Below are 26438 nucleotides of genomic sequence, written 5' to 3'. Positions count from 1 at the left end.
TTTCAAACGTTTATTTTCCCAAACGTCTCCAAGAGAATAAAAATTTCATAAGTGTTGAGAAACCATGAACGAAGCTTCCTACGAAAGCAAGATAACCTTTAATTCTTTGCAAATAATCCTCAAAACTTCTAATGAAACAGTCCCATTTTGAGTACAACCAAAACAGAAAACACATTGCCGACAGATTGCCAGAATCACCGCAAAAGAGACCGGCGTGTTGTAGAGTAAGAATAGAAACAGATAGAAATTGTTCGATGCTTAAAATATCGGAGATGCCTAAAAATCTATGAACAAAACTTCAGCAATAAAATGATTTGATTTCTTCAACTTTATTCCTCGAAAACCAATCTATGAGGGACCTTTATCACACATATGAATATCATTGACCTTAAACTTACTTAATTTCAACTTAAGTATTAAGGAGCAAAAGTAACTTTGTTGAGTCCGGTAACTCACATATGATCAAAACATAATCACGCTAATGAACTAAAATCTTTGGTTAGCAAGAAAGTGGGAAAAACGTCACGCACGCAAAAGCTGTCAATGAGAGGAAGAAATAATTCAGTAAACTTTTTCGTATTTGCTGTGTGAACAAATGTATAGCAAAAAAAACGTCAAAAGACGAAACAAAGACAGTAAGACAATTCGAAGCACAATTCAAAGAGCTATCAATGGCTCAGCAAAAAAGATCAAGAAATAACTATGCATGGGCGCCAAAAACCATTTAGAAAAATCCGAAAAAATCAATTATAATCGAAATCAAATTGCTTAATGTAAGCAAACAATCATCAGCGAGAAAGCAAAATTTTGTTCAAACACTATTTTCCCACTCAACTTTAAAATTATAGGGAAACAATTTCACTCCACAAAAGCCACCAGCTCTAATGACTGTTCCAGCGTGCAGAAAATCACTTCTCGACTTTAAAAATATTCAAGATGTGTGAATTGATCTATAAAAGTACAGCATCTCAAAACAATTCAAATTATTCAATTGTAATAAACATAGCCGGGAAATGGCCGGAATATCTACGAAAAAGACTGGCGTGCCGTATAGTATAGACAGAAAAACATCTAAGAAAACATCTAAGAAAACTCTTGAAAACTTATAAGCGCACCTCAAAAAGCTTTGTAATTAAGCGATAAAACAATAAGGTTTGCTAAAATTCATCGCAAGAAATCTTTTTATTAGGGACCTTTATTATACATAAGAGGAGTTCCTTTCATCTTAAAATAATTCAAACTAACTTAAGTTGTAAAGAGCAAAGGTCATTTTATTGAGTGAAGTAAGTCACATATGATCAAAATCTGAACACACAAATGACCTAAAATCACTGACTGGAGAGAGTGAGAAAAGTCGTCACGCTCGCAAAATCCGATATTGAGAGGGAGAAGTCAATCAAAGGATTTCCAGCTTTTTTGTGAGAACAAAGGTAAAGTGAAAAGAGAGCGTCAGACGAATAAACAATCAAACATTGCTAGAAGAATTCCGGAACCGACTTGACGCGTCAGTACTCCACAAGGAACCGTATTTGCAGCAAAAACCAATAACTTTTGACTTAAAGTATTAACTTTTTACCTCAACAGATTTGATCAAAATTTTTTGTAAAACTCACACCTTCGTCATAACGAGAAATATTCCAACATGGACATCAATGGAGCAGGGTAAAAGAAAACCAATCACACAACTATTCAGCAACGGTACCAAAAGCCGAATAGATTCAAAACCTAAGAAATAAGTTATCCCAAAAAAAACGTGACTGAAATTTTGATACAACAAATTTTCAAGTTACATTTGGCAACGTTGAAAAACAGCCAAAATTCTTTGGAGGGTCAATGATAATACCCTAAAAAAACCTGGCAGGGCTAGCATATCTTAAAGTATTTCAGCAAAAGTCAACTTTCAAACGTTTATTTTCCCAAACGTTTCCAAGAGAATAAAAATTTCATAAGTGTTAAGAAACCATGAACGAAGCTTCCTACGAAAGCAAGATAACCTTTAATTCTTTGCAAATAATCCTCAAAACTTCTAATGAAACAGTCCCATTTTGAGCACAACCAAAACAGAAAACACCTTGCCGACAGATTGCCAGAATCACCGCAAAAGAGACCGGCGTGTTGTAGAGTATGAATAGAAACAGATAGAAATTGTTCGATGCTTAAAATATCGGAAATGCCTAAATATCTATGAACAAAACTTCAGCAATAAAATGATTTGATTTCTTCAACTTTATTCCTCGAAAACCAATCTATGAGGGACCTTTATCACACATATGAATATCATTGACCTTAAACTTACTTAATTTCAACTTAAGTATTAAGGAGCAAAAGTAACTTTGTTGAGTCCAGTAACTCACATATGATCAAAACATAATCACGCTAATGAACTAAAATCTTTGGTTAGCAAGAAAGTGGGAACAACGTCACGCACGCAAAAGCTGTCAATGAGAGGAAGAAGTAATTCAGTAAACGTTTTCGTATTTGCTGTGTGAACAAATGTATAGCAAAAAAAAACGTCAAAAGACGAAACAAAGACAGTAGGACAATTCGAAGCACAATTCAAAGAGCTATCAATGGCTCAGCAAAAAAGATCAAGAAATAACTATGCATGGGCGCCAAAAACCACTTAGAAAAATCCAAAAAAAATCAATTATACTCGAAATCAAATTGCTTAATGTAAGCAAACAATCATCAGCGAGAAAGCAAAATTTTGTTCAAACACTATTTTCCCACTCAACTTTAAAATTAGAGGGAAACAATTTCACTCCACAAAAGCCACCAGCTCTAATGACTGTTCCAGCGTGCCGAAAATCACTTCTCGACTTTAAAAATATTCAAGATGTGTGAATTGATCTTTAAAAGTACAGCATCTCAAAACAATTCAAATTATTCAATTGTAATAAACATAACTGGGAAATGGCCGGAATATCTACGAAAAAGACTGGCGTGCCGTATAGTATAGACAGAAAAAAATCTAAGAAAACATCGCAAGAAATCTTTTTATTAGGGACCTTTATTATACATAAGAGGAGTTCCTTTCATCTTAAAATAATTCAAACTAACTTAAGTTGTAAAGAGCAAAGGTCATTTTATTGAGTGAAGTAAGTCACATATGATCAAAATCTGAACACGCAAATGACCTAAAATCACTGACTGGAGAGAGTGAGAAAAAACGTCACGCTCGCAAAATCCGTTATTGAGAGGGAGAAGTCAATCAAAGGATTTCCAGCTTTTTTGTGAGAACAAAGGTAAAGTGAAAAGAGAGCGTCAGACGAATAAACAATCAAAAATTGCTAGAAGAATTCCGGAACCGACTTGACGCGTCAGTACTCCACAAGGAACCGTATTTGCAGCAAAAACCAATAACTTTTGACTTAAAGTATTAATTTTTTACCTCAACAGATTTGATCAAAATTTTTTGTAAAACTCACACCTTCGTCATAACGAGAAATATTCCAACATGGACATCAATGGAGCAGGGTAAAAGAAAACCAATCACACAACTATTCAGCAACGGTACCAAAAGCCGAATAGATTCAAAACCTAAGAAATAAGTTTTCCCAAAAAAAAACGTGACTGAAATTTTGATACAACAAATTTTCAAGTTACATTTGGCAACGTTGAAAAACAGCCAAAATTCTTAGGAGGGTCAAATATAATACCCTAAAAAACCTGGCAGGGCTAAATATTCTCATGAAAAAAATCATGATGTTAGTTTTGGAAAATGAGAACTCCACAATCAACTCTGGGTGCCAAAAGACACGTTATTAAATCAAAAGGCAGATAACATTAATAGAAACTAAACTGAATTGTTCCAGAGAAAGGATACTAAAACTTCAGAATTTCGTTTGTTTTTGAGTCAGAGAAAAAAGACAGAAATTAAATAAAATTCTATTGCTGGAAATAACTAACACAAAAATAGTTATAAATATTGTAAAAAAAATCAAGAAGACGAAAGAAACGGAATAATACAAAAGCAAAAAATCGTTTAATAGAAAAAACGCCGAGGACCACAGATTTTGCGGAAAATAGTAGTCAGTCAAAACTTTGAAGCGGTATTCCAGCAAAATCTCAGATCTGCAATATGGACAATGAAAAAAAATTAAATGAAAACATTAAATATTTTAAACAATATATAAAATCAGAGTAAATAAAACTATAAAAAAGTCTTTAGGAGAATGCTAGAATGTGAAAATGGACACATTATAACCAAGTAAAAAAAACTCTCGATTTTTGACACTTAAAAACCACAAAAAAGTAGGAAAAGAAATACTTTTAAATATTTAACATTCCATGCTGAGAAAAAATAGATTGCCATCCGCCTGTACAGGTAAAAAAGAGAATAATTCAAGATTTGAAACAATAAAATAAATTGATAAACTATTATTAAAATGAAGTTTTTATACCGTAATCCCAAGACTCAAAACTGAACAGATTTTAAGTTTTGAGTCTTGGGATTTTGAGTCTTTTGAGTTAGGAGAAAAGGAAACAAACCGATATCAATGAACGTTCGAAAAAGATACTCTAGAAAACAAAAAAAAAACAAAAATTGAACAAAAGTTGCCAAAAATAGGACTGACATTTGCATAATTTTATAAAAACAAAAACGTCCCAAGTTAGAAAGAGACTTTCAATGCATGAACCATCAAACGGAAGTTGCCATATGTGCTGGATGTTCAAAACGACTCATCTTAAAGATTAAAAAAGAAGAAATTCATGAAAAAAGCCAAAAATCAACAAAAACTCGAGAAATCTGTGCCCATTTTACATTTGAAACAGGTTGTTAGGCTCTCAAAAACATTGTGGCACCGATTGCAGCGGCTTGCATCTTCAAACAGCATCGACTAAAAATCATTTCCACGAAAATCAAATTACAAAAAATGGGCGAATAGGACGAAAAAGGCTAAAAACGGTTATCTATATGCTCCATTCTGCCAGAAACACTTTTCAAAGTCAAAAAATCCTTGAGCACAGCGCATAATCAGCAGACTTATCGCTAAGCAAAATCTGTTCACCATGATAGCTTATCTCGTTTTCTTTCGGGGGTGGGGGGTGTGGGGTGAATGCGGTGGGTAAACCTTTTAAGACTAAAAAAGTTTCGGTGAATCGCATACATAGAAACTAGAGAGGCGTAAGGCTCTTAGAGAGTTGCTCGGCTACGTAATGCCCTCCAAACGCCACCTCTTTATCCCGCTTTCAGGACAAAAAGTCAAATGGGTCAGAAAAAAAATCGGTCAAGCGATAAATTGCATTAAAAAGACCACAGGACTAATATAATTGCCACAAACTTTGTTTGAGAGCAATTAAACATAACCAACTAACGTCTGAATAATTGTTCTCAAACGATTAGTGAGAGCTCTGATCTATTGCAGCCTGCTTCAGTCACGGGGTAAGTAGGGGACTAAAATGACTTCAGAAGAGGGCATTATATGCCAATATTAAGATTAAAAGTTTCAAAATTAAAACAATTTCGGCGCACCCTTCATTTGACTTTTAGTGGTAAACTGCAGGCAACTGAGTTCAGCTGCGTAAAATTATGAATGTGAGAAAATTATAGATCACTCAAAAAGTTAGGAGCTCAAATTCACTCGAAAAAACAAAACAATCAGATAAAAATTTTGCATAAAAAAGACACGTACTTTCACAAAAATTGCTTTGAACTTCGTTCTAGAGCCATAAACACGGCGAATTGAAAAAAAAATGCAAAGCAAACTGTTTTATCAGTATCAATCCTTTAAACAATAAGAAATTTTGTCCAATGAACGAATAACTTGACATCCGTTTTCATTCAAATCCGTTTTCATTCAAACTTTCCCTTGAAAGACACAAAAAACTAAACGGTGAATGATGTCTGCAATAAAAGCACTGTTTCATGCACCAACTCTCCAGAAGGACTGAATAAAATTTAAACCTATAATATTCACCCAAACAAAAAAATTTCACCCACAGGAAAGAAATGCCAGAATTAATTTAGATAAGCTTGAATTAGAAGAGACCTGAAAATCCGAAATCAGGGGAAAAACTATAACAGAAGGATCTCCGAACGATAATCTTTCCGCAATTTATTGAATTTGATTCAACTACCTGACTGAATAATTGTTTCGATAGGCTTGCGTGGCCACCCGAGTGCAGCGAGAGGGTATATGGCTGAGGAGAACCACGTGTCTAATACGTCCTGCTCCCTCTCCACTGTGACGTCATCGGAGTGACAGTTGTACGTGGCCACAGCTTCTTCAATTGCTCTCCTCTCATCACGCTCACTCACAAAGCCTGTTACACTCATTTGCAAGATATGGACTACGGAGTCATAAAACAGCTAATATTTTGCCGTTCATTTGAAACATATTTTAAAAATTTTTAAATAATTATTGCATCTATAGACTTACGGTGGAGGAAAAACATGGGCTTCATCAAATTACGTACAACTATGCCGACGTTTAAGCGTGCCAAAACTGGAACTACTTATAAAAGTGCCGAAACTGCCATACCCCATTAATTATCAATTAAATGCTAGCAGAATCTATTTTCAAAGCAACCAGGGCTCGTTGACATGTAGTTTGGTTGTGTTAGATTTATATCAAGTCCCACGAGCCTCCAAGGCATTGCCATGGTCCTCCGTTATCATTGCTTGCTTTAGATTTACTTTGCTCCAATTATCTTGTCCTAAAAAATAATAATATCCAAAATCTCACCACTTCATTGTGATTGGTTAAAAACTTTCAGTTAAAGGTCACCTCTTCATCGTAAGAAATCAAACAGCCTCGAGAGTATCAGAGAAGCGTCCTTTTTAAGTCTTTTTGGAGTAAATTTTTACGCAGGAAATGAAACGCGCGCAAAAATTTAGAGTGGTTTGAGTGTTGGAGAGAGGAGCGAAAAGAGTTTTTTTGTTCATACCTCTTCGAGACAGCGAGAAACTAAGCAGTAAACACAATTTTCTGTAAGCGATCTGATTTTTCTTGTCCAAGTGCGGCTTTTGAAGGTCTTTTTCGATAAGTTTTATTTTTTGTTAAGAAAATTTAATTGGTTACAAAATAATTTAGTCTTGTAGGGATAGAGTTGCGAATTATTGCGAGAATTATGCTAATTTGAAGGCTTCTCCGTGGGTTTTAAGGCTATTTTAGCAATTTTTTGCGTGTCATTTTAATTTATTCCATTCTTTGAGAAATGAAGCCTTTTGCTCAAAGAAATTGTTAGGTAGGTAACAATTGATTAGTTTTACGTGACAAAAACAATGTTTTTGTGGAGAAAAATGACAGGAAAAAAGAAATTTTGTAACCCTTTTCTACCAATTTCTCGTAGTTTTTCATTTTTCATCAAAAAAAAAAGAAAAAATTGTGACTTTCATAAGTTTCCTATTCTTTTTTGACTATTGGACGTTTTCGATTGCTTAGAAGATAAGTCCTTGTATTACATAAGAAATTTATCGAATTTTTCTGACTTCTTAGCGCAGTTGAGTATTACCCATAATTTTTTGCCTATTTGACTTTTATTTCTTTTGAAGTTTAATGGATGGTTGTAGTTTTATTAGCTACACGTTCATTGAAAGGTATTTTTCTCGGCAGAGGCGATTCTTCAAGTCGTTTCCGGAAATCTTTCGGCTATGTTTTTTCACTTCGTCGAATAAAAATCTGTTTCGCTTCACCTTAATTCTCAGCCTGTTCAACGTTTTGCGTAAAATGACGTCTCTAAGCTAGTTTCACTCTCATCTCATTCGACTGAACGTGCTTTAAAACAGCAGGTACTCAGCGAAACGGTCTATAATCAACAGTATTTTTGAGCAAATAGAATTCGTCTGGCAGCAGATACGTCAAGCGAGTTGCTATCAAGTCCGGTGCTAAACCTATGTATAGCAAGCCATATGCAAACTTTCAAATGTCATTTTCAAAACAAAATCAACATTGACTGAACATCAAGTTAACTAAAACATACAAGCTAACGTCCGATGAGGTGCTTTCGTACCACAGGCGTGAATATTTAATATAAAGGGGGATAGCTTAGTAATGTTTTATAGGGTTTTTTAGGTGCAAAAATAATCCCACATGGATTTTAGCACTGGACTTCCAGGACGTCAGTTGGCCATTATAACCAGTAAGCTACAATGTATTCGATTCTCTTTTGCTCACAAGTGCCTTTATATTAGCAACAGATTTTATTTCAGAACAAGAGCAAAAGGGAAGAATTCATGCGTGAAAAAGCCACTCAAGAAGTCAAAAAAAGCTCTAGAACAGAAACGAAAAAACGACCGAGCAAAAATTTTGCATAAAAAAGACACACACGTTTACGATACATAGTTACTCTTCAAACTTCGTTCGAGAGTAACTAATTATTGTTGGGAACTAAAAAATGCAACCTGCATGACCAAGCATGCTCTCAAAAAATGTGCATTTTCCTCAAAATTTACGTTTTATCGCATATATCCCAGGTACATTGGGAGCTTGCGTGTTCAACAGACCCAAAGAGACGGCCGCGCAGTACACTAATGTGAATTACTGTATGTTAGTGAGAAAAGGAAATTAAAAGATGGTGAACACTCCCCGTTGGTGAACAAGAATTCCGATGACAAATCTGTCGTAATCAATATCAAATCTTTCCATAAACCATAACATTTGAAATTCTCCAAACAGTTCGCAGATCCCTTTGATGTAGTTTATCGCTCTAATCGAGATAATTCATTTAATATAATTCAATAATAGCCAAGGCGAGTAAACATTTTTCAAAAAATCAACGCACCTTGCTCCATGCCATTGATAACAACTCTGTAAGCTGGAATCTGATGTCCCCACCATATCTGTCGCGACAAACACCAGTTGTAGTGCCTCTTTGAATCAATAACTTTACTCAAATTACCACTCTCATCCACGGCCACTACCGATTTCATCGCATCATGCCACTTCTCAGCCAGAGTTTTGGTATTCAGAAACCACTGGTTGAGAAACACAAATTCTAGCAAATCTCCACTTCTTTCGCAAAACGGCAGTAACGAAACTCTTTCTTCAACTTTTGTGATTAGGCCTCGAGACTTGAGCATTTCGACAACTCGATCACGAGCTGCAAATCTGTTCAGGCCTTCAAAACTTCGACAAGATTTATTCAACTTGCATTCTTCATCGTACATTCCGATTCTTCGATCGCCCTCAATTTCGATCCCAAGCCTTTCACAAATTTCATAATCCATATTATTATGAGCTGGCGTCAACTTCATAACTCCAGTTCCAAAATCTGGCTGAATTTTATCGTCAGCGTAAATCATGAGATTCTGTTCATTGACGGGATTAACTGCAAACTGACCAATGAAATGCGAGTATCGAGAGTCATTTGGGTTAACACATAGAGCAACATCAGCGAACATTGTTTCGGGTCTACTAGTAGCAACTGTAATCGTTCCACCATTTGAAGTTCCATATTTGATGTGAAACATTAAGCCAAATAAATCACTTACGATTTCTTTGCCCCTTTCTCGGAATTTATTTTTTCCAGGACCAACCTCAATCATTTTTATTTCAGAGTCACTGATGACAGATTTTAAAGTTGGACTCCATCTTACAAGATCCGGTAGGCGTTTGATGTAGCCTTGATTGAACAACTGATAAAAAGCCTCGGTGACTGCAGTGCAGTATTCTGGACTCATCGTGTACGTGTAGTGTGTTTTAGCCACATTAGCTCCCAATCGCTTGATTTGGCCACGGATATTTTTAGAAGAATCAGCCGCAAAGTTGTGCATATAGTTGAGAAAGTTGTCTCTGCCCATTGAGTTTTTACTTTGCCCGTGACTGTACAGTGTTCTCTCTGCTACTATTTGGGAGGCAATTCCAGCGTGATCACAGCCTAGCAATATATAAAATTCAATCTCTCTTAATAAACATCACTGCTTTTGCAAAATTAATGAAAGGGACATGGAAAAGCTAAAAGGACAGAAAATAACCTGGGAAAAGGGAATGCAAACAAAATTTGAACAAGTCTTGAAACTGTATCAGCAAGAACATATGAATTTCGGAAGTCCACGGAAACATGTCTTTGAAAATAAAATTAACAGCATTTTGAATTCTACAAGAGTCTTCCATAGCCGAGGCTACAAACCAAGGGCAAGCTGAGCTATGAAAAACAGTTTTTTCTAAAAAAAAAGCGTCGCTGGTTGCTTGCCAGGCAATGATCACGACTGATCCCTTTGACCTACATTGGAATTTTTAAAGAAGAGAAAACATTAAAATGATGAAATCGACAGTTTTTGCAAACGAAAAAATGATCGAGATGTACATTCATATTTGAGTGTACCTACCATATGATTTTTTACCTGTCGGTTGAAAAGGTACATAACTCTAAACTAATGCACAATGCTTAAAATAATGTAAACATTAGGTGCCAACCCCTCTCAAACGCAAACTTTAATAAACTCTCCGGCGAATAGATCACTCAAGCAAATTTTTGAAACAAAATATTGACTAATTGACAATTTGGGAAATTAAAATTTCAAAAAAATCTTAAAAAGGTTGAAATAAAAGTTGTTAAAATTCTCTATAACTGCTATTACAGGATGCCGACGATTAGAGACTTAGGCTTTAGATAATCAAAGAACATTTGACAACGGAAAGGTAATCGCATGCAGTGAATTTTTGGCAGAGTGAAGAAAAATTTGTTTGGACTTCCATAAAAAAATAATTTAAGCTTTTTAAAAAATCATAATTTACTTCGAGTGTTAATAATTGCAAAAATTCAGTTGTCAACACTACAGTACATTTCTCGTCCAAAAATATTGGATAAAAATTGCAAACAAATGTTCTCTAAGAGAATGTAAATGTTTTTAAATCTTTCATTTTGCTTTGAAAATATTTCTAGTCAACAAAGTACTTCAAATATTCTTCGAAATCATTTATTTGAAATTTTTATCACGAAATTGGAGTAAAAAAGTACCTAAGTGCACAGAATTTTGACAATTATTTTCACGCTAGTTTTAATGATAAATGCTCTCTTCGACAAAAGTTCAAACACATTTCCCCCGTTAGCTTAATTTAATTTTAAACACCTCTTTATGGAACCTCCAAAAATTCTTTAAAAAATGAACTTTCCGCCAGCAAAATTTTTTAAATAACATTTTCAGAAAATAATTATGAAATGACACTGAGCATATTGCTCAATTTTAAACAATTTTTTTAAGGAAATCTTTTTTTACAAACATAGCCGGCAGATAGCCGCGATAGACGCTTGTGGCCTTCCATGAATTGAAACAACTAACGAAATAAGATAGACAGATCGACCACCAGTCCTTTAATAGACCACTAGACTTTTAGGGTTAGATTCCGACTGTAAATTTAATGACACATACGGTTTATAAGGAAAAAGCCCTGGAAGAACTTTTTCAAATTGATATTAGGAATCAAAAACTCAAGACTAATACTCAAGATTTAGGGCAAATGAGTTAGGCACTACTTAGATTCGCACTATTGATCTTTAACGAGTAAATGTTCATAAAATTTGAAGTTCCACAAGTGAGTTCAGAGTTCATTTTTTAAGTGAGATAATTCACGCCATAGACTTAAAAGCAGAAATGACCTTACGCACACAAATTTTAACTGAAGAGCTGTAGAAGTCACTGAAATCATTGAAAAAGTAATTTCCAAGAAGTCAGGCCGTAACAATCATCGATGGCGACGACTAATCGAAAAACATAGCAGAACAAGTCCTCAAATAAAATCCAAAGAATTGAAGGAAAAACAGACCTAATGTATCTGACCAGCAGATCAATTGAACAATCCCAGCCAAGACAAAATTTCAAAAGTTGAAACTAAAAGAATCAAACAAACTGAACAAAGTAGTCATTGCTGAAACTCTTGAAGCTTGAAGCTTTTAACCTGAAGGCCACATGTGACATACTTCAGTACACTCATTACCTCACGCAAAAACTTTGAATGAGTTTAATTAGCCACTAAAGGTAGATAAAGGTAGAGAAATATCACAAATGATTCAAAAAACTGAAAAACTGCAAAAGTGCGAAACTTCAAGTTTCTAAATTTTGCTGAAATGATTGTTCAAAATCATTCAAAAGCTCTGGAGTTCTGTCTCGTAATCCATTTGCGAGATAATAAAATGTTTCGTGAGCCAGTAAAGATCGTTAAACTCAGGCAACGACAAAAAAAATTGAGAACAAAAATATTAACAAAATCTTTTTAAAATTCGTGAGACTAATATCTGAGGAACTCTTTCATTCTCCAGACTATCGACTATCCCTATTTTAAGCCTTAAATAGTTTCAATGGCCCAAAGATCCATAAACTTGGAACACGATAATGTTTTTCAGAAAATTTGAAAAAGATTTCATCAAAAAATTGCTGAAAGTCGTTTCATTAAAAAAATGATAACCACTGCATTAGCTCTAAAAACTATGCAATAGCTTATTATCAAACCATAGAGTAGGTTCCTGGGCCCCTGGTGCTGGAACAGAAAATTTTCAAAATTACTTGAAAAAATTGCAATGTTTATGAAATTAAACCTGCTAAAAGTAGTGATATTGAAAAAAATGAAAACTAATTCATTGCCAATAGAAACTATGCAGTAACATACTTGCAAACCCTATGGTTCCCTGGCCAGTGAGTAAAAAATACTATTTCAGAATTTTAAAAAATTGCATTTTTTAATAGCTAAAATTCGCAATATTAAAATCTTGAAACACATTCCCAATTGCCACTAGAAACTAAGCAGTAACCTTTTATCAAAACCTAAAGGAGATGCCTTGGCCGTTGAGGTTAGAGAAACCTAAAAATTGACTAATATTCAAAAACTTGAAAATTGCAAGTTTTATTTAAAAAGATGCTAAAATTTGTGGTATTAAAAAAAGTTAAAACAATCCATGGCAAGAATTTTTCAGTAACCTATTATCAAAACTATAGATGAGGGTTCTTGGCCCCTGGGGCTAGAAAAACTTGAATAAAGACAATAAAAGTTGGAAGTTTTATCAAAAAAGTGCTCAAATTCGGGATTTTAAAATGTTGAAAACCATTCCATTACAACTAAAAATAATGCAATAACCTATTATTAAACCCAGGAGGAGGTTTCTTGACACCAAGGGCCAAAAACCTAAAAAAAGATCAATTTTTAAAAACTTGAAATTGTAAAATTCAGTACAAATTTGCGTGTTTACGTTCGGAGTAACAAAATATAGCTCTTAAAATGGTCATAAAAAGTAATAACGTCTTACAAAAGTCCTTTATCAATTTTAAAAAGCCACAGTTTTAAACTCATCCAACAAAAATTACAAAAACTGACAAAAAACGCGAAAAATTGCAACATTTTGGGCTTACAAACTCCTAAAAATGACCTTTTAACCTTGAATTACGGCCTTACCAGTAGCTTCACCACTCTATGAACTTGAATGACTACTATATATACAGATAAAATGGATTCGTCAGCTATGCTGAGTGAAATGTAAAACGAAAAAGAGCGTCAGACGACGAATAAAAAAAACATAGCAGGACAAATCCTGACGTACAATTCAAAGATTTTTTATTGACTAAACAAAAAACTAGACCTAGAACGGACTATGAGTGAATTGTGAAAACCATTTCTAAAATAATAAGATTAAAAAAAACAGAAAACCAATGCCAAATTGCCGCATGTGAACAAAAAAACCACTAGCGAGAAACGGAAATTTGGTTCAAACCAAAAAACAAGGCCTAAATTGAAATTTGAATGGATTGCAAAAACAATTTAGAAAAAAATCCGATCCAAAAAATCGAAAAAATGGTAAAAATCAAAACGAAATTGCCGCATGTGAACAAAAAATCACAAGCGAGCAAGCGAATTTTTGTTCAAACATCGTTTTCTCACTCTACTTTAAAATTAGAGTAATTAAATTTCATGCCGCAAAACCACTCGCTTTTTCGCTCCACTTCTTGGTTCGGCGTGACCAAAATTACTACTCCAATTTGACTTCAAAATTCATGAAAATGTGTGAACAGATCTTAAAAAAAAGACAGCGCCCCAATACAATTCAAATTCTTTGAATTGTAATAAAAAAGACAGAGCACCAATACAATCCAATTCTTGGAACGTAAAAAAAACGATGTCCCCAATAAAAAAAACCACATCGCTTCGCGGTTATTAAAAAAGAAACTTTAAAAGAAAGGTATTATTTGTATTCTACAAGGGCTTTTGAATGATACCACTCATTTTCTTCCTCTCTGATGAATATTTAGGCGGTGGGTCAAAAATGACAGATCAAGGAAAAAAGCCAGGCGAGCATAGTTCTTGTCCTCATTATATAAAACGTCAACAGAAATTCGATTTCATAAGTAATTTATAGAACGTTCAGAGAGCGGAAGAACAACAACAACCAAATGTAAATTGTGGATAAGATAAGTCTGACAAAGCTTCAAAAAGAGCTCCACTTGTTAAGCGTAAATTTGGCTAAAAAGATGAAGGCAATAGGAGCCAGAAATATCAAGAGAAGGTTTAAAAGACACAGTGAAACTTGAGACACCTGGCCAAGACATGCAAGATCTTGACAGTCTTGACACAAACATGGATTATCTTAAGATCTTGATAGGACAGAAATTCTTGGTACATCTTGATAAGATCTTGCATTAATCTTATCAAACTGTATCAAGAATTTTTTATGATGAAACTTGCCAAGATCATGGTAAAACATGGCAACAAAATTTCACTGAAATTGAGAGGCGTAATAAATAATCAAAGTGTTGTGATTGCTCTTTTCTGGACATTATATTTTTAAGTAGTTCTTTTCAAGACTTTTCGCATTTAAACGTTCTCGTCCTCGGATTCTTGAATTCGTTTCTGTTAGTCATATATCAACAAAAATACGTTTCAAGCCCGTAAAAAACGGTTTTTAATTTATTTAAGCCCTTTTTAAGTATTGATTTGGGAACAAACACATGTAAAAGTCTGTAAACAAATAGGGGTAAAGTGGATCAAAGACGCTTTAAGACATCAAACGAACTCGAAAATGTTTTCTAAAGTAGAATGAACAAAGATAGTTCCCAAGGCAAGTTCAATCTCATTACATAGCGCTGAAATAATTCATTCAGTAGAACTGCAGAACTGTTACTTTCCAACCAGTCGAGAAATTTTGTTATTTCAAAGAAAAAAAAACTTTGGACTCTTGTCCTCTGCTCTCTCTCTCCAATTTCAAATAATCGACCTACTACATCGTTAAACCTAATATTTGGCCTTGATGAACCCAGTAAGCAAAAGTTTAATTCACTTTAAAGCATTTTTGTTATAGATTGCGGCACAAACCTTCAAAAATTGCGATATTTTAAAATCTGTTAACAAGTGAGATAGTGTGAATCAAGGATGCTTTTCGGTATAAAATTAACTAATGAAGGTTTTCTTATATACAATGAGCAAAAAACAGTCAGAGTGCAGATCCATTTCCTTGACAAAACACGAACTTAAATCATTCAGTAGAACTGCAGAATTGTTACTTTCAAATCAGTCAGTTATATTTAATACTTCTTAGAAAAATGTTTCGAAGTCGTTGGTCCTCTGCTCGCTAATTGCAGCTATGTGACCTACTGCTTTGCTAAACTTATTATGTGAAGTGAATGAGAGGAGTATTGTGCGATCGAATGTAGTGATTGCCCTTTCCCTCATCATTATATTTTTAAATTGTACTCTTCAAGACTTCTTGCATTCAAACAAACCTTTTTGTCATCGAATTCACAAATCCGTTTCAGCTGGTCAAACATCAATAAAAATACATTTCAAATCCCAAAACAACGGTTTTTAATTCACTTCAACCCATTTTTATTATTGATTGCAGCAAAAGCATTAAAAAATTTGTGATATGTTAAAGTCTGTAAACAAGTGATGGTGAAGTGGATCAAAGACGCCCTATGGTATAAAACTAACTAGTAAATGTTTTCTAATATAAAAATGAGCAAAAATAGTCACAACGCCCATACCATGTTTTTTAAATCACAACCCATTTTCTATTGATTGCGGCACAAAACATCAAAAAATTATGAAAGGTGAAAGTCTTTAAAGAAGTGAGGGTAAAATGGATCAAAGACGCTTTTAGGTATAAAATCAACTAAATCAAGTTTTCGGATTTACCATTAGCAATACACAATCACAATGCCCATCCATTTCAATGACGAAACGCGAAATTAAATCCTTCAGTAGAACAGCAGAATTGTTACTTTCAAATCAGTCGATTCTATTAATTATTTCTTAGAAAACTATTTTGAACACATTCGTCATCTGCTCTCGCTAATTGCAGTTATTTGACCTACTACCTTGCTAAACTCAATATTTGATGTGAACGAGAGGAGTATTTACCGATCAGAAAGTAGTGATTGCCCTTTTCCTACTCATTATATTTTTAAATTGCTCTCTTCAAGACTTTTGCATTTAAGCAAATCTACTTGTCCTCGGATTCTCGAATCCGTTTCTGCTGGTCAATTACCAAGGAAAGTACATTTAAAATCCAAAACAATGGTTTTAAAATCACTTCAACCAATTTTTATTGATTGCGGCACAAAATTTCAAAAAATTGTGATATAATAAAGTCTTTAAACAGGTTAGGGTAAAGTGGATCAAAGGCGCTTTTCGGTATAAAACTTACTAATAAATGTCTTCTGAAATACAATGATTGAAAACAATCACAAAGCATTTCCATTCAAATGACGAAACGCGAAATTAAATCCTTCAGTAGAACTGCAGAAGTGTTACTTTCAAACCAGCCGATTACATTTATTGATTCCTAGAGAAATATTTTGAAGTCGTTTGTATTCTGCCCTGACTAAATTTAGTTACTTGACCTACGGCCTTGCTAAGCTTAATATTTGAATTGAATGAGAGGAGTAAATAGCGATCAGAGAGTAGTGTTTGCTCTTTTCCTCAACAGTATGTTTTTAAAACAGTCTTCAAGATTTTTCTTATTTAAGCAAACCTTTTTGTCCTCGGATTCTCGTTTCGGCTTCTGTTGGCCATATATCAAATACAACTACTATTCAAACGCCCTAACAATGTTCTTAAAATCACTTCAGTCCATTTTTTAATAACTGCGGCACAAAACATCACACTTATGAAAGGTGAAAGTCTTTAAACAAGTGAGGGTAAAATGGATCAAAGACGCTTTTCGGTATAAAATCAACTAATGCATGTTTTCAGATTAAAAATTAGCAAAACTTAATCACAAGGCACATCCATTTCAATGACAAAACAGAAAACTAAGTTATCAAGTAAACTGAAGAATTGTTACTTTAGTATCAGGCGATTACTTTTATTATTTCTTAAAAAAATATTTTGAAGTCGTTTGTCCTCTGCTCTCGCTAATTGCAGTTAATTGACCTATCGCCTTGCTAAACTTGATATTTAATTTGAATGAGAGGGGAAAATAGCGATCAGAATGTAGTGATCACCCTTTTCCTAATCATTATATTTTTAAATTGCTCTCTTCAAGACTTTTCACCTTTAAGCAAATCCTTTTGTCCTCGGATTCTCGAATCCGTTTCTGCTGGTCGGTTATCAAGGAAAGCACATTTAAAATCCAAAACAATGGTTTTAAAATCACTTCAACCAATTTTTATTGGTTGCGGCACAAATTTTCAAAAATTGTGATATAATAAAGTCTTTAAACAGGTGAGGGTAAAGTGGATCAAAGGCGCTTTTCGGTATAAAACTTACTAATAAATGTCTTCTGAAATACAATGATTGAAAACAATCACAAGGCACATCCATTTCAATGACAAAACGCGAAATTAAATCCTTCGGTGGAACAGCAGAAGTGTTACTTTCAAATCAGGCGATTACCTTTATTGATTCTTAGAAAAATATTTTGAAGTCGTTTGTATTCTGCTCTGGCTTATTGCAGTTACATGAACTACGGCCTTGCTAAACTTAATATTTGATTTGAATGAGAGGAGTAAATAGCGATCAGAAAGTAGTGTTTGCTCTTTTCCTCAACAGTTTGTCCTCGGATTCTCGAATTGTCTTCTGTTGGCCATATATCAATTACAACTACTATTCAAACGCCCAAACGATGTTTTTAAAATCACATCAAACCCATTTTTTAATAATTGCGGCACAAAACATCAGAAACTTATGAACGGTGAAAGTCTTTAAACAAGTGAGGGTAAAATGGATCAAAGACGCTTTTCGGTATAAAAACAACTAATGCATGTTTTCAGATTAAAAATTAGCAAAACACAATCACAAGGCACATCCATTTCAATGACAAAACACAAAACTAAATTATCAAGTAGAACTGAAGAATTGTTACTTTAATATCAGGCGATTACATTTATTATTTCTTAGATAAATATTTCAAAGTCGTTTGTCCTCTGCTCTCGCTAATTGCAGTTATTTGACCTATGGCCTTGCTGAACTTGATTTGAATGAGCGATCAGAATGTAGTGATTGATCTTTTCTTCAACATTACATTTTTAAATCGCTCTTCAAGATTTTTCTTATTTAGGCAAACTTTTTTGTCCTCAAATTCTCGAATCCTCTCCGGTTGGTCATATATCAATAACAAATACCATTCAAACGCCCATACCATGTTTTTTAAATCACAACCCATTTTCTACTGATTGCGGCACAAAACATCAAAAAATTATGAAAGGTGAAAGTCTTTAAAGAAGTGAGGGTAAAATGGATCAAAGACGCTTTTAGTTATAAAATCAACTAAATCAAGTTTTCGGATTTACCATTAGCAATACACAATCACAATGCCCATCCATTTCAATGACGAAACGCGAAATTAAATCCTTCAGTAGAATGGCAGAAATGTTACTTTCAAATCAGGCGATTACATTTATTGATTCCTAGAGAAATATTTTGAAGTCGTTTGTACTCTGCTCTGACTAAATGCAGTTACTTGACCTACGGCCTTGCTAAACTTAATATTTGACTTGAATGAGAGGAGTAAATAGCGATCAGAATGTAGTGATTGCTCTTTTCCTCAACAGTATTTTTTTAAATCAATCTTCAAGATTTTTCTTATATAAGCAAACGTTTTTGTCCTCAGATTCTCAAATCCTCTTCTATTGGTCATATAACAATAACAATTAACAATCAAACGCCCAAACGATGTTTTTTAAATCACTTGAACCAATTTTTCATTGATTGCGGCACAAAACATCAAAAAATTACGAAATGTGAAAAACTTTACACAACTGAGGGTAAAATGGATCAAAGACGCTTTTCGGTATAAAATCAACTAATACATGTTTTCGGATTTACAATAAGCAAAACACAATTACAAGGCACATCCATTTCAATGATTAAACAAAATTAAATTATCAATTTTTACTTTAATATCAGGTGATTACTTTTTATTACTTCTTAGAAGAAGAGTTTGAAGTAGTTTGTCCTCTGCTCTTGCTAATTGCAGTTATTTGACCTATTGCCTTGCTAAGCTTATTATTTGATTTGAACGAGAGGAGTAAATAGCGCTCAGAATGTAATGATTGCTCTTTTCCCTAACATTATGTTTTTAAATAGCTTTCAAGATTTTTCTAATTTAATCAAACCTTTTTGTGATCGGATTCTCGAATCCGCTTCTGTTGGTCATATATTAATAACAACTACCATTCGAACCCCCAGGCGGTGTTTTTTAAATCACCTGAGCCCACTTTTAGTCGATTGCGGCACAAAACATCAAAAAATTATGAAAGGTGAAAGTCTTTAAAGAAGTGAGGGTAAAATGTATCAAAGACGCTTTTCGGCATAAAATCAACTAAAAAATGTTTTCGGATTTATAATTAGCAAAACACAATCACAAGGCACATCCATTTCAATGACAAAACACAAAATTAGGTAATCAAGTAGAACTACAGAATTGTTACTTTAATTTCAGGCGATTACTTTTATTATTTCTTAGATAAATATTTTGAAGGCGTTTGTCCTCTGCTCTCGCTAATTGCAGTTATTTGAACCATGGCCTTGCTGAACTTGATATTTGATTTGAATGAGCGATCAGAACGTAGTGATTGATCTTTTCTTCAACATTATATTTTTAAATCGCTCTTCAAGATTTTTCTTATTTAAGCAAACTTTTTTGTCCTCAGATTCTCGAATCCTCTCCAGTTGGTCATATATCAATAACAAATACCATTCAAACGCCCATACCATGTTTTTTAAATCACTTCAACCAATTTTTCATTGATTGCGGCACAAAACATCAAAAAATTATGAAAGGTGAAAGTCTTTAAAGAAGTGAGGGTAAAATGGATCAAAGACGCTTTTCGGTATAAAATCAACTAATACATGTTTTCGGATTTAAAATTAGCAAAACACAATCTTAAGGCACATCCACTTCAATGACAAAACAAATTAAATTATCAATTGTTACTTTAATATCAGGCGATTACTTTTTATTACTTCTTAGATGAAGAGTTTGAAGTAGTTTGTCCTCTGCTCTTGCTAATTGCAGTTATTTGACCTATTGCCTTGCTAAGCTTAATATTTGATTTGAACGATAGGAGTAAATAGCGATCAGAATGTAATGATTGCTCTTTTCCTCAACATTATGTTTTTAAATAGCTTTCAAGATTTTTCTAATTTAAGCAAACCTTTTTGTGATCGGATTCTCGAATCCGCTTTGTTGGTCATATATTAATAAATAATACCATTCAAACCCCCAGGCGATGTTTTTTAAATCACCTGAACCCACTTTTTATCGATTGCGGCACAAAACATCAAAAAATTAAGAAAGGTGAAAGTCTTTAAAGAAGTGAGGGTAAAATGGATCAAAGACGCTTTTCGGTATAAAATTAACTAATACATGTTTTCGGATTTACAATTAGCAAAACACAATTACAATACACATCCATTTCAATGACAAAACAAAATTAAATTATCAAGTAGAACTGCAGAATTGTTACTTTAATATCAGGCTATTACTTTTATTACTTCTTAGAAGAAGAGTTTGAAGTAGTTTGTCCTCTACTCTTGCTAATTGCAGTTATTTGACCTATTGCCTTGCTAAGCTTAATATTTGATTCCAACGAGAGGAGTAAATAGCGCTCAGAATGTAATGATTGCTCTTTTCCTCAACATTATGTTTTTAAATAGCTTTCAAGATTTTTCTAATTTAAGCAAACCTTTTTGTAATCGGATTCTCGAATCCGCTTCTGTTGGTCATATATTAATAACAACTACCATTCGAACCCCCAGGCGGTGTTTTTTAAATCACCTGAGCCCACTTTTAGTCGATTGCGGCACAAAACATCAAAAAATTATGAAAGGTGAAAGTCTTTAAAGAAGTGAGGGTAAAATGGATCAAAGACGCTTTTCGGTATAAAATCAACTAATACATGTTTTCGGATTTACAATTAGCAAAACACAATCACAAGGCACATCCATTTCAATGACAAAACACAAAATTAGGTAATCAAGTAGAACTACAGAATTGTTACTTTACTTTCAGGCGATTACTTGTATTATTTCTTAGATAAATATTTTGAAGGCGTTCGTCCTCTGCTCTCGCTAATTGCAGTTATTTGACATTCAGGCTTGCTAAAACTAAAAATTGAATAAAATGAGAGGAGTATATATCGATCAAATGTAGTGATTGTTCTTTTCCTCAACATTACGTTTTTAAACTGTTCTCTTCAAGAATTTTCTTATTTAAACAAACTTTTTTCCTCGGAATCTCGAATCCGTTTCTGTTGGTCCAATATCTATAAAAAACCACTGAAACACACCCGAAAGGTTTTCATTCACTTCAACGTATTTTTATTATTGATTGCTGCACAAGCATTGAAAAAATTGTGATATGTGGTAGTCTGTAATTAAGTGAGAGCAAAGTGGATCAAAGACGCTTTTCGGTTTAAACAAATAACTAATTAATGTTTTCTGATACATAAAGATAAAAAACAGTCCCGAAGCACCCAATTAAAATGACAAAATTTGAATGAATTTCGTTAATTAGTTTTGCAGACTTGTCATTTTAAAGAAAAAGTAGAAACAAAATTTTTTTTAAGTTGTTCGTTCCTTGTTTAGTTTCTTTGGCGCTTCTTTCGCGTGCCATTTGTTTTGATCAATTTACGATCAGAGCTGCCTTATAAACAATTTTCTTATCTTGAGGTAATAGAAAACTCGAACAATATTTCGTCTTGAAATGACAATGAATGCATATATATTTTGTGAAAGCAATTCGCAATTCTGCTACGGGCCGTTGAAGACGTTGATTGCTGCAGGATTAAGTTTCCTTCAGTTTATTTTGATCTCTTATTTCATTCCCAGCCTTCAGAGAAAATAAAACCAGGTAAATAAGAATATTTGCAACAGATAAAAAAAGCAAAATCTGCATTTGCGGAGGAAAGAATTTGTTTTATCACATTAAGGAACTCAATGTTTTGTATTTTTTTAATTTCTCACTCAAATTTAGACCAAAACGAGTGACTAATGGCATAATCGGTTGGTGTTGGGACGTTCTTCTCTGGAATGGCTAGTTACAGTCCCGAAAACATTCTTTAGAACTGTTATTCAATGATGAATGCGGAAAAACAAATCTTTTCTCAAATTTTATGGCTGAGTGATGTTTTGCGCAATTAAACAAGATTTTCGGCGTTACTTTTGTCTTTTCTAGACATTATTTAACTTGTTGAAGAGAATTGTATCAAATAATGGGGTTATTTGAACAATTTTTTGCCATTTCATCAAACTTCTGTGGATGCAGTTTTATGTCAAAACACACAAAACATACCCTTCATGGTGAGCTGGCAAATTTTTTCCCACCTCATCATAAAGGTTTTCGGTGACCTAGAACGTCTCAGTCGACCAGAATTACACCCAAAGATAAGTCGGGAACGCTTTTTCACGTTCACAAAAAATGGCGTATAAAACAATACTTTGTTAATATCTGCTAAAGTACTGAACCAAATTAAACGGGAGAGGTGGCCTTTTGTTGGCACTGAAGTCTTCTTGCTTGTCCTAATAGGTGGATTCTATACCAGGCTTGGTTGAAAAGTTATTTGTCAAATTTGAGAAAAGTTGATATTTTGGGTCTTGTGGGGTCGCCCAAAATTTGATACCCCAAAATACCCGATTTACTGTACATATATGGGTTCGTTAGATTCGTCATTTAGTGCAGAGTCTCCCCATATTTAATTTAAATAGTATTTTATGCAGTTGAAATTGTCAAATTTGACTCAAGTCTGGTCACCTCGCTTATTTGGTCATTTGGTAGGGTACCTATTTATTGCTATAACTTCTTCTAGAGTTCACCGATTGCGCTCATTTTTTAATATGATGCGAGCAGCGCTACAAACTCTACTAAATGTTTTTTCTTCCGCCGTCTTAGAGAAATTGGCCAGTAAAGTTGCCCGTGATTTTAACTCTAGAAACGGTTGACAGTATGCGGTCACTTCTTGAAGGTTTGAATTTTATCACTCCTGGTATGAAAATTCGTGTTTTGAACTCCCCCCCACTAACGTAGATTCCGAATATGTATACTTTATAAAGCGTTTTCTGAGGTTTAGGTGTTCAATATTAGCTCTGGAAGTGGTTTATCTCTCCTCCACGGGTACTTGATACGGTACGTTTTTTGCAATAACTACTTGATGAGTGCATCGATTGGGCTCATTTTTGAATATGATGCGTATCTCAAGCAGTACTAGGAACAATACCAAGGGCATTTTTTGTTTTGCGGTTTTGGCGGAAAACGACCAGGACACTTGACCCGTTTCAGCTCCAGAGAAGAGAAACAACACCATGATTACCATGTTAAACGTTGATTTGGGTTGAATTTCATGATGAAATTTAGTGTCTTAGGTTTCTTCGTTAGTCGGTAGGTCACTGCTCCTCGCTTTTGGCGAGATTGATAAAGTACCTTAATTAAGCAATATCTTCTCGGAGAATGGACCGATTTGGATGAAACTTTGACAGAGACTGTATCTCAAGCAGTACTGACTTTAGTCGAAGTTTGGTATTCTTTCATTCGGCCAGTTTTGAATATATCCACATTTTGGTCCACTGACGCAGGAGACCCCGTGTTAGACCTGTTTTTACCTATCTCGTATTCATTTGTTTTGCGTTTCCACACTCTCTGAGTTCATTGGCAATGTTCCAGGACTCATGCCAATATTTGGCGTTGGTGAGTTGAGTTGGTGAGGTTTTAGGGAGTTGGTTCTGGTTGGGTGGGGGCTTTTGCTGTGGAGCGGGGTTGGTTGGGTCATTGACGGGCGGAGGACCGGCGTGGGGGGTTTCTGTGCGCTTTGTGTTGTCTCTGATGTTCTCTTCTTTTATGTATATTAACAAAGTGTTTTTTCAGAGCTTGCGTTGTTTCTTTTTCTTCGGCTGCTGACTTCTCATCATTCAACTGTGAGTTCTTTTTTCCGCTTTTTTGCAAGCTAGCTTGGCTAGCTGCTCCTTTTTTCGGTCCGGTTTGCTCTGCACCGCTGTCTTCAAAAGTACAACCTCTTTTTTGCGATTTTATTTTCAAGTTGACTTTTATACCCTCTGAAGTTCTGGTAACAATTGTTTATCATTGTGTCCTATAGGAAAAACAAACAGGGTTTCGGTACAGTTGGGACCAGTACAAGAAAAATTCTTCTTTTGCCTAATAAAATCTCTAAAAAGTTCCATTTTTCTTGATGTTTTAGATATGATATTTTTTGAATTATCCCCTAATTGTAATTCGTCGCTAGAGAGTAGCAATGTATCAACTGCATGTAAAAGAAGTTTCAAGAAGGTTCATCGGAATGTGAAAATTGCTGAAAAACTAAAACTTTTAAAAGAAAATTGTTTAAAAGTTTTTGCCCTCAATTCTACTTTTTTCGACCATCTAGACAATAAGTTGATACCTAACCCTTAAATGGTATCTCAAGCGTTAAATATGCATCTTGCAACGACAGAGTTAGGTGTAGAGGGCGGATTGTTTCTTCTGTGAGATCGTAGTTGGGAGAGTGGCATCTTTTTTTGCTAAACGAACCTTCTTGCAGTGCAAAAAATTCCCACGACGTCGGTGAACTGATCAAAACCTGTCCGAAAACCGAAGCTCTGCGGTGCAGAGCAAACCAGAACAAAAAATGAGCAGCTAGCCAAGCTAGCTTGCAAAATGGCGGAAAGAAGAACTCACCATAAAAAGATGAGAAGTCAGCAGCCGAAGAAGAAACAAAGCAAAATCTGAAAAAACACTGTTAATATACATAAAAGAAGAGAACATCAGAGACAACAAAGAAAGCTCACGGAAGAAACCCCATGCCGGCCCTCCCATTGTCAATGCCCCCACCGACCCTCCGTCTCCACCGCAAAAGCCCCCGTCTCCACCACTCTCCAAATCCTCACCAACTCAACGCAACGCAAATTTTGCATGAGTCCTGGAACATCGCCATGGAACTCAGTGAAAGTGGAAACGCAAAAAAATGAATACGAGATACGTACAAACAGGTCTAACACGGGGTCTCTTCCGTCAGTGGGCCAAAATGGGGATATATTCAAAACTGGCCGAATGAAAGAATACAAAACTTGGACTAAAGTCAGTAATGCTCGAGATACAATCGGTGTCAAAATTTCATTTGAATCGGTCCATTCTTCGAGGAGATATTGCATATATAAGGTACCGTATCAATCTCGCCAAAAGCGAGGAGAGGTGGCCTACAGAGCAAAAATTGACCATCTGAACCACCGATAACCACCTACAAAACATATATGGGAAAATACCCATTATCGAGCGACATTAACGAACTAATTCTCGAGGCTTACATCGTCTGTTTTGTTTGTCTAAAACGCAGAAACACCAAACGCACTGGACACCAATATGTCAAAACGAGGGTATGTGTCCTGGCCAGTGTCTCGAAAACGGCTGAGAGAAACAAAACGCCATTTACAGGGATTCAAGTACGGCTCAAGTTGAGTTCAAATCAACAAACAGATCGAAAATCGGTTCACTCTACGAGGAGATATTCCAACATGAAGGTACCATACCAAATGAAAAAACTGACCTAGTCCGACTGACGTTTCGCTAAAACACACCATGAAGATTTCTGAAAGCCATCAATAAATGAATATGGGGACACTCCCGAATAACGCAGAAAACTATGACACAAAATTCCATCCTGAAATTCAACCCAAATCAACGTTTAACATCGTAATTATGGTGGTGTTTCTCTTCTCTGGTGGTGAAACTGGGGTCAAGTGGCCTGTCCATTTTCTCCAAAACAAAAAAAGACCTTGCTATAGTTCCTATCACTGCTTGAGATACGCATCATTTTCAAAAATGAGCCCAATCGGTGCACTCATCAAGGAGTTATTGCAAAAAAACGTACCGTATCAAGTACCCGTGGAGGAGAGATAAACCACAACCAGAGCTAAATTTGAACACCTAAACCTCAGAAAACGCTATATAAAGTATACCAATTCGGAATCTACGTTAGAAGGGGAAATTCGTTCTGGTACGAATTTTCATACCAGAAGTGATAAAATTCAAAGCTTCAGGAAGTGACCGCATGCTGTCAACCATTTCTAGAGGTAAAAACAAGG

At 34.7% G+C, this 26438-nt stretch overlaps 1 protein-coding gene across 1 annotated transcript in view; it reads right to left on the bottom strand.

Moving 5' to 3' along the window:
* Positions 1-26438, bottom strand: part of LOC142336414 (uncharacterized) — a 69748-nt gene that overhangs the window by 11574 nt on the left and 31736 nt on the right. Inside the window, exons 2-3 of the mRNA XM_075385231.1 lie at positions 8728-9822; positions 6082-6267 (exon numbers count right to left, since the gene is read on the bottom strand). Coding sequence (XP_075241346.1) covers positions 6082-6267; positions 8728-9822 — 1281 coding nt within the window. The remainder of the gene's footprint in view (positions 1-6081; positions 6268-8727; positions 9823-26438) is intronic.

The sequence above is a fragment of the Convolutriloba macropyga genome, chromosome 1, assembly GCF_964194025.1.
Source record: "Convolutriloba macropyga chromosome 1, txConMacr16.3, whole genome shotgun sequence".
NCBI lineage: Eukaryota > Metazoa > Xenacoelomorpha > Acoela > Convolutidae > Convolutriloba > Convolutriloba macropyga.
Note: the sequence above shows the minus strand (reverse complement) of the source record. Positions and strands in the feature narration are given on the sequence as shown.